The sequence below is a fragment of the Canis lupus genome, chromosome 24, assembly GCF_048164855.1.
Source record: "Canis lupus baileyi chromosome 24, mCanLup2.hap1, whole genome shotgun sequence".
Lineage (NCBI taxonomy): Eukaryota > Metazoa > Chordata > Mammalia > Carnivora > Canidae > Canis > Canis lupus.
In genome coordinates, this window is record NC_132861.1 from 41,760,257 (window position 1) to 41,769,253 (window position 8,997).

Consider the following 8,997-nt stretch of genomic DNA (forward strand, 5'->3'; position numbering starts at 1 on the left):
TAGAGATCTCTGTGTGCTTGACACATACAAAAAGAACCATCCCTGTCTTCCTTTTGCTTTATCATATTTAAAGAACCAACAGTTGAAAAATCAACTCTCTTGACCCCAAGAGTATTTTTTAAAAAACGGAATCCTGGTTTACTGACACCACCTAGTGAGTGTACCAAACTTTTTTTTTTTTTTTTAAATTGAAGTATAGTTGACCTAGAATATTACATTAATTTCAGGTATACAGTGCGGTACCAGAGGGGAATACATGTATGTGGTGGGGAGGTGAGCAACAGGAGGTGAAATCTGGCTTTTAGACAAGCCACTTCTCAAAGCTTAATGTGAGGAAGAATCAGCTGGAGACCTTGGTGTATGCAGGCTCTGATTCAACGCATCTGGGGTCGTACCTGAAACTCTGCATTTCTAACCAGCTCTCCAGAATGCCAGAGCTTCTAGTAGCAAGGTTCCAGATGCCTTAGCAGTTGGTTGACCTCAGGGGAGTGAGTGAGGTGTGCTTGGCCATTGCCCCTTCCTTACTGAACTGAGAAGAGCATGTTTACCTGGTGCCACCATTTCTCATCAGGTTCACCCTATTTTCCTTTTCTGCAGTTGAAGAGTCAGATCCCAATATATGATTTGTGAAGACCCTGGACAAAAGGGCTTCTCATGCATTATTGCACTGGATTCCTGCAACTCCTTGAGGTGACTACTATGATTATGCCCATTTTACAATAGAGAAAACCCCAGACCGGAAAGGTTAGCTCATACTAGTACGTGTGGAAAGGATTCAGAATCCACAAACTACCCCAGAGACCAAGCTCTTGGCCACTGCTTTCTCCTTACCGTATTTATATCACAGGGGTCTTTCCTGCTCTGTTGCAGCATCAGAAGTGTCCCTCAGTGGACTGCAGCCTCCCAAAGTGAATGAAGCCAAGTCTGATCTTCTGTCAAAATGACCTGGCTTCGGGAACAAGCAATTAAAAAACAAAATTGAGAAATCTTCTGGAATTCAGCAAAAAGAAAGAGTAGTTAGCACTAGCTTCGAGGGTTTTTTGTGGGGTTTTTCCCCCCCTAGGGAAAATGTCAGTCCATGCAATATTATCATACTTGGAATTCTTGGACATTTTTATTTCATCAACCGATCACCTGATGTCCTATCTAACAAGAGTGACAGGAGAAGGTTCCATAAGATCCTTTCCTGTCAATAGAGAGAAGCTACTATGTACCACACTTCAACATTTGTAGCCTGGGCACAAGTAAGTCTTCACAGAGTGTTTAATATGTATCCTTTTGATTTTTTTCTACAAAGAGGAGACCTTAAGTCAATTCAGCTAACTGAAATATGCATGTAAAACAGTAGTTCTCAAACTTGGTTGCCCATGGGCATCTCCAGGGAGCTTCACAACACACCTGAGTCCTATCACTGGAAAGTCTGACGTGATTGGCTTGGGATGAATTGGGTGTCAGGATTTTTAGAGGCTCCTTAGGGGATCCTGGTGGCACAGCCACAGTTGGCAAATCGCTGGCATGAAAAACAGAGAGAAGACAGTAAAATTCACTCTCCAGCCCCCCAAAGGGGGAGAGAGACATCTTCATTCACTGTCAGGGTTTTGTCTATCTACATGGCAACATAGGTCTCAAATAATAATAGACCCTATTCTGATTGCAAGTCAGTGGTTCTCCACAATCAGTGACCAAACCACACACTTCGCACATGGTGTTTGATGATAACTGCTGTAGATGTCAGCAAATGCTGCTCCAAAGCAGGGGTTCCTAACGTGGAGAGGCAACTCAGGTGGCCTGTGAACCTGTCTGGTAACAAAAAAAGTCAACGTCTCTTTTGGCTAACCCTGCCTGGAAGCGCAGCGTTTCCTGCACTGGCAGATCCTGAGAGTGCACCCACTGCTGTTTCCCTGTCACCACGACTTTGAGATTACAGGTGTGTGATCCATCTGTTGCTAGATGTGGGTATTTCGGGCGATAACAATGTTGCACACCTGTCGCCCTATCATGACTTTAACTCTCTGATAACTATTCCAGGTAAAACCGATTCCGATGTAATGGTATTTTGTGTATCTAATGACACGGTTCTGAAGAGGGGTCAAAATGCTTCCCCAGAACCAACGTGGTGAGTGAGAGCGGCCCAAGCAAGGGCAGGAGGTAGGGCCCTGACAAGCCGGATCCTGCACGCCCGCCCCCGCCCCCGCCTCCGCGAAGGGGGCGACCCCCCCGCCCCGCACTGGACAGAGCTGGCTCTGGGTTTCCTCTTCACTTCCGCAGATAAGCTTCACCCTGAAAGGCCAGTTCAGCGCAGCAGAGAATAGGATGCGCTTTCTCTTTCCCCTGAGCTGCCTCTTGCTCTTGGCATCCCGCAGCGCCCGGACTGCCAGGCTGGTAATTCGAGCCTCCAAATTAATCAAAACGCAGCGCCCAGTTCAAGCCCGGGCGGGCACACAAGCCCGGGAGCCAGACAAGCTCTCCTCTGGTGACCCCGGGACCCCAACTCCCCACCCCGCGCGCCCCACTCTCAGCTGCCACCGCCCCGTGCCCTAACCCCAGGCAGGTGCCACCTGCCTCGTCCCGGGGAAGGGGGGGGGGCAGGGGCAGCGATTGCCCAGCCCCGGGGTGGTGGAGGGGGAGCGGCTTACCTCTGGGGACACCCGCCGCTCCGGAACCGCAGGGTCGCAGGTCGCAGCCCGCGCGTCCCGCTCCGCCGGGGCCAGATCCACGCGCGGCTGCGAGGCCGGTGCGCGCGCGCTCAGCGCCCAGGGCGGCGGCGGGTGGAGCGGGGAGCGGGGAGCGGGGAGCGGGGAGCGGGAGCCGGAGCCGGAGCCGGAGCCGGGAGCGGGCTGGGCCGCCCGAGTGCCGCCGCCCCGCGCGCCGCCCGCTTAATCTGGGCACGGCCGCTGGCCACTCCCCCCGCGCGCCCCCGGGCTCCCCACCCCGACCCGCGCCCCGGCCCCGCGCAGCCTCCTCGCCCGCTGGGCACGCTGCCCGGGGCGCCGGACTCGGCCTGCTGAGGGGATGGGCGGGACCCGGCCGCGTCTGCCCTCCCCCGGAGCCGCCGCGGGAGCCCCCGGTGGGCAGGGACGCGCGGCGCCGCGGAGCCCTACAAAACCCGCCCCGGGCGGGCCGGCCAGGCGAGCTTCACAGCCAGGCTCCCCGGCCCGCGTCGCGCCAGCCTGCGGGTCACTGGGCACCGCGGCGCGGTCGGCGGGCGCCCACCATGCGCCCCGGGACGGCGCCCCGGCCGCCCGCGCTGCTGCTGCCGCTCGTGCTCGTGCTCCTGGCGGCGGCGCCCACGACGGGCAAGGTGAGTGCCGGGCGCCGCGACATCCAGCCCCGCGCCCGGGGCACGCGCCGGCCCCCCACCCCACCCCACCCCACCCCACCCCCACCCCCTCCCCTGGGCGCAGTCCTTGGGCTCCTGCCCGCGCCGTGCGAGCCAACGGGCTCCTCGCGGGCGCCGGTGCGAGCAAGCGGGCAAGTCCGGGGACAGGTGGAGGGCGCCGGAGGAAGGCTGGTGGAAGCGGAGAGGAGCAGGCTTGGCTGGTTCCCTAGGGGTCAGCGATGCTGGGGGAGGGCCTCCAGAGGTGGGTGGGTGGATGGATGGATAGATGGATGGATAGATGGATGGATAGATGGATGGATAGATGGATGGATGGATGGATGGGTAGATGGATGGATGGATGGATGGGTAGATGGATGGATGGGTAGATGGGTAGATGGATGGATGGGTAGATGGATGGATGGGTAGATGGATGGGTAGATGGATGGATGGGTAGATGGATGGATGGGTAGATGATGGATGGATAGATGAATGGATAGATAGATGGAAGGATAGATGGATGGATGGACAGATGGATGGATGGACAGATGGATGGATGGATAGAGGGATAGATGGATGGATAGATAGGTAGATAATGGCTAGGGATGAGAACACTAGCTACAGAGACATGCAGTGTGGCACATTGGTGGAATCAGAGCAGGCAGCGTGGCCTGGCAGAAAGCACAGAAGGCTGGGGGAGTCCCAGCTTTGACATTTCCTAAATGTCACCTCACACCGAACTCTGAGCTCTCTGGGGCTCGGTTTCCCCCTTGTCAAAACTCGCACTCCAGTGTCCTGTCGCTATTGTTGTGAAAAGCTTAATGCCATCGCCGAAAACTTGTTGGCGCCTTAGCAATAAAACTCCTGTTTGGATGAATTAAGCAATCCGTCACTTTGACTTTGATTCATCATTTGAGAGATCCCAGATTCATTTAAATGCACTCCGTATTTCTTATTCTTGCCATCAAAAAGAAGTTGGGTGTCCTCCAAACTATTATGAGTCCTAGTTGACTTATTGATTTGAACTTGTGAGAGTCGAATTTAACTTGTCAGATGCCTTCTGCGATTTTTACACTTAAAAAGTTAATTTGGGTGATAATGCAGCACAAGTTTCACTTCCAAGGATGAGCAGTTTTATAACTTCCTGATGGAGGTTATGACAAGTCAATAGTCATATAAATATGTATTACAGGTAAAGTTCTTTAGAATCTATGGGCACATGCAATCTAAGTATTTTTTCTTTTAAATTAAAACATAGAAGATGAAGCTAAAACCCTCTTTGAGCATCTTCGTACCTCTCCCTCTCCCCATCTAAACAAAGGTCCTCCACTCACCACTTCATGTTTCTTTCTGGATATTTTCTATGCACATATATGTACACACATATAGGCCCACAAACAACATGGGATTTTGTTGGTGTTTTTAAACATAATTGATATCATGCTATATGCATCCCTTTGCAACCTACAGATCTGTCCCTGTTAGTATGTAAGATAAATTCACCTCTTTTTCTTTTTGTCCTGTTGCATGGTTTTCCACAGTATATGAATATGCCAAAGTTAATTGAGCCATCCCCCTGTCAATTCACATTTATATTGAGTGTTTTACATTCTAAGAGATTTTGTAACCCATGTAATCTCTTCATGTAGCCGGTTCTAACAAAAATGCGCTTTGCATAGACTAGGAATGCCCAACCCAATACTTCTGGGCATGGTAAAGTAAACTCATCCCAGTCCGTGTAGATTGTCTGCTATCTTTAATCCAGGAGCAAATAAATACAACAAGCAAAAAACCTGAAGAAAGTGTATGTTGTGGGAAGGCCTGGGACAGAGGTCCCAAGCAGGGTTTATACATCCTTCTAGACTCCAAAGAAGAGGAGAGACAGGGGAAGGGTGGACAAAGAGGGGGTATGGAGAGATCAGCCTGAAAAAGTGATGCTCTGTGATCATGCAATCTCTAATTATACCAAATTTTAATTATATCATCATATTCCCTTATTACTCTTTAAATGTAAAATTTTTTGTCTTGTGTTTGGCCAAATCTTGATGAGTTCTTGCTGATAATACAATTAATCCGTTTGTATTATTTTTATCATGGCTTGAAGTAAGAACTAGCATTTCCATTGTACCTGCTGAATTATATAAAAAGTGTCATTAGAAACCATGAAGTGTGTGTAGAGAAAACGAATCCTAGATTAACTGGTCACCGGTGGACATGGTGCCAGCATGGCTTCCTCCACAGGGCAACTCTGGCATTGGGCAGGGCACTAGACCTCTCTGAGCCTCAGATTTCTCATCTGTAAAATGAGGGAGTTGAAAGCCCTGGTAGCCCAGCAGGAGAGATAATGAGTCAGGCCATGGGGTAGAGGCCAGTCTTTAGGGCCAACCATTTACTGGCATTCTAGAATTCAACTCAGTAACGCCAGAATTCCTGCTTTCTTCAGGAGAGAAGTGGGGAGGGGGAAGTTTCAATCTCTCAAACTCTAGATGTTAGCCAATAAGTCAAAACTTTACAAAACGCACAGTGTTTTTGGTAAAGGGCTGAACAAACACAGGGCCTAATAGTGTATTAGTGCCGGCTAAATTTAGCCTTTGGTCCATCATACTTATCATCTTGGGGCTGCATGAGTTAAGAACATATTTTGCTCTAAATTTCTGCAATTTTACTTTAGCAGCTTCTCAAGACAGGGGGATAATAGTGGTGATGCCCCCACATTGTGAGTGCAGAGTGGAACTGTCCACTCACACAATTTGTTCTAAAGTGGCCTGCGTGAAATCCCTCTGTGGCTCCGCGATGACACATCCAGTTCCAGGCCTGGCAGTCCAGGGCATCCTGGGGCTTGTCGCCCTTCCCAGGCCCAGCCCATCAGTTTGAAACTGGGAGGCACATTGCTGTTGCCTCAGGCCATTGACCTGGCAGATGGGCTAGAGAGAGCTCCTTCTCTGGTATGGGCAGCAGGTGAGGTTCATGGTTTGAGATGAGGCTTGTTCTTCTTTCTGCCATCAAATTCCCGACAGAGCAGAAATGCCACAAGCCAAATATCAGGAGCTGGATAACAGCTGCATTTAGGAAGCATGCTTCCCCGACTGATTGCATTTTTTTATTGCATTTTTAAATTGCAAAAGGAAAGTTGAATTGGGAAACGTTCCACACAAACAAGAAGTCCCATAACAGTAGCGTTAAGTAACGTAAGAGTAATGTCTCTCCCTTTAGGGATAAAAGTCACACAAATGTTCTTTGCCCCCCTCTTCCGAGCATGGATTTGTATCTACACATTCTGTGTGTGTGTGTGTGTGTGTGTGTGTTAGTCACTATGAAAAATAAATATTATTGTTTTGTGGTTCCTCAAATGCAATGAATGGTTTCACATTAATAGGTACCTTTTGGAGCTTGCTTGCATCACTCAATATTATGGTTTTGGATTTCATCCATGTTGACACATATAGATGTGATTCATGCATATACATATGGATGTGATAGCTGCTGCATAGCATCCAGTTATGTAAATAAAGCACAGTTTATTTTTCCATCCCCCTAAACACAGGAAATTGGTTTCCATGGTCTTGTTTCACCAGGTTGGAATGTAACATCTTTGTCTAGGTACCATTGTGACAACTGGATTTGGAATTCCTAGTAGAAGTCAAAGAGGGCTATGAGAGAAAGCATATATTAAATTGTATCAGGAATTGTCAAATGGACCCCCAAAAGAGTTGCACCAACAGTGTGTCAGAGTACCTGTTTCCCTACACCCTTAGCAAAACTTGGTGTGTTTAGATGTTAAGGGGTATGAAATAGGATCTCGTTTTGACTAGTGAGTTTGTGGATCTTTTCATGTTTTAATTGGCAGTTTATATTTACCTCTGAGTGAATTGCATGGACAACTCTCTTTGCCTGTTGATCTCTTGTGGTCTTGCCCTTTCCATTGCTAATAATTAGGAGTTATTTATGTATTTGGAGGCCAAACTCTTGCCATTTAAATGTGCAGCAAAGATTTTATTCTACTCTCTAATTAATCTTTTCATTTAGTTACTGGTGCTTTAACATATAGCCTTTTTTTTTTTTTCACTATCAAACGTATCCATTTTTTCTTGATTTATTTTGTGTTTTGCATCTTGTTGAAGTAATTCTTTGTTTCCTGGAGATTATAATAATGTTCTCTTATGTTAAAAAAAAAAGTTTTACAGTTTAACTTTTTACATTTAGGGCTCTTAATCCTGGGATTAAGTTTTTCTACTTAAGGGATATGATTTTATCTTTTTCCATGTAGATGACAAATTATCCCAACATTATTTACTGAACAGTCAGTCCATTCTTTCCCTTACTGTTTTGCAATGTTATATCTGAAAACATGTGTACCAAGCACTTATTCATACATGGGCCTGTTTGTATTCATTTTGGGGTCTATTTGGGGCTTTCACTTCTCACTATGTTATAGAGTTTTCTGGTTTTTAATTTCTCAGAATTTGATATTTTTGGTCCTATTATAAATAGTTTTTTTTTTCAAAATTTAATAGCCTATCAAAGATATAGCAAACTGGTTGAATTTTGTATTTTGACTTTAATTGAGCAACTTTGAATAGTTCAAGTCCATTTAAACCTAAAAACCTTCCCCCAGATAGTGATTTAACTACATCACACACATTTTAATAAACACTATTTTAACATAATTAAGCTCAGCACCTTTTGTAATTGATTTCTTCATCCAATGGGTTGTTTAGATACTTAATTCTTAATTTCCAAATATAGGGATATTTTCTAGCAAATCTTTTTTATGAAATTATGATAGAGATGATAGTCTGACTTCAAATATATATATATATGTGTGTGTGTGTGTGTGTGTGTGTGTATATATATATACCTCAATTAGGTCAAGAGTTTTTAATCATGTTATTGAAATAGTATGTACACATATTTTTATGCGTTCTACTCAATGGACACTTAATCTGAGAATCTATATTTTTCATCTAATCTTCAAAATTCTTAGACATTCTTTTTTTTTATATACTTCTCCTTCCCTACTGTCTCTATTCCTGGTATTCTTAGGATACAGCCTGGGCGGACCTTCTCATCTCCTTCTCCAGTTCTCCTAACTTCTTCTAACAGACCCCTTTCATATGCCACTCAGATCCTCTGGGCCCTACCTTGCTCCTGGGCTATGGGCACTGACTTATCCCAGATGCCGACTTTGCACTTGGAACAGCCTATGGTTCCTCTAGACTCTACTTTGGGGTCCCTGTCGTCCTTTAGAGGTGCAGGGTATTAACGCCTGTGGGGCGAATCTTTGACCTGTGGGCAATGGGAGCCACGGCATAAATTCTCTTCTCCTGGCAGAACTGTGGTTAGAAGTGCAGAGGTTGACCCAGACTCTCCACAAGACCAGTCATCAGCTGGACTTGAGACCAAGTTGTAGCATGCATATCCAGCTTCTTTCTGTCTCAGGCGCTGCTTCTCCCAGGTCACACCCTGTGAACCCTCCTCAAATCAATCTTTCAATTTTTAATTTCCTCTTCTGCTGTTTGTAAGTTTCCATAGATTTTTTCCAACCTATTGTAATTTTCAATAACGATAAAGAACTCTGGATGGAAGCGTTTGACATGGTTAATAACTCCAGATCCATTCATTACCAACTTTTTAACTTTTTGTCTCTTTCTTTATCTTAAAATGGACATAAGAGTCTCACC

General features: G+C 46.6%; 2 protein-coding genes across 5 annotated transcripts in view; one reads left to right on the plus strand and one right to left on the minus strand.

Annotated features, from left to right (window-relative positions):
* Positions 1 to 2,762, minus strand: part of COL4A4 (collagen type IV alpha 4 chain) — a 125,554-nt gene extending 122,792 nt beyond the window's left edge. For 3 of the 4 annotated variants that reach the window (XM_072796480.1, XM_072796478.1, XM_072796481.1), the window contains exons 1-2: positions 2,637 to 2,762; positions 832 to 949 (exon numbers count right to left, since the gene is read on the minus strand). The gene's annotated coding sequence lies outside the window, so the exon portion shown is untranslated. Of the gene's footprint in view, positions 1 to 831; positions 950 to 1,398; positions 1,508 to 2,636 lie in introns of those variants that run through there. The other variant, XM_072796479.1, reaches the window with a different exon arrangement.
* Positions 2,763 to 3,203: 441 nt separating this feature from the next.
* Positions 3,204 to 8,997, plus strand: part of COL4A3 (collagen type IV alpha 3 chain) — a 130,559-nt gene continuing 124,765 nt past the window's right edge. The window contains exon 1 of the mRNA XM_072796482.1: positions 3,204 to 3,301. Within this exon, the coding sequence (XP_072652583.1) occupies positions 3,215 to 3,301 (87 nt within the window). The 5' untranslated portion in view covers positions 3,204 to 3,214. The remainder of the gene's footprint in view (positions 3,302 to 8,997) is intronic.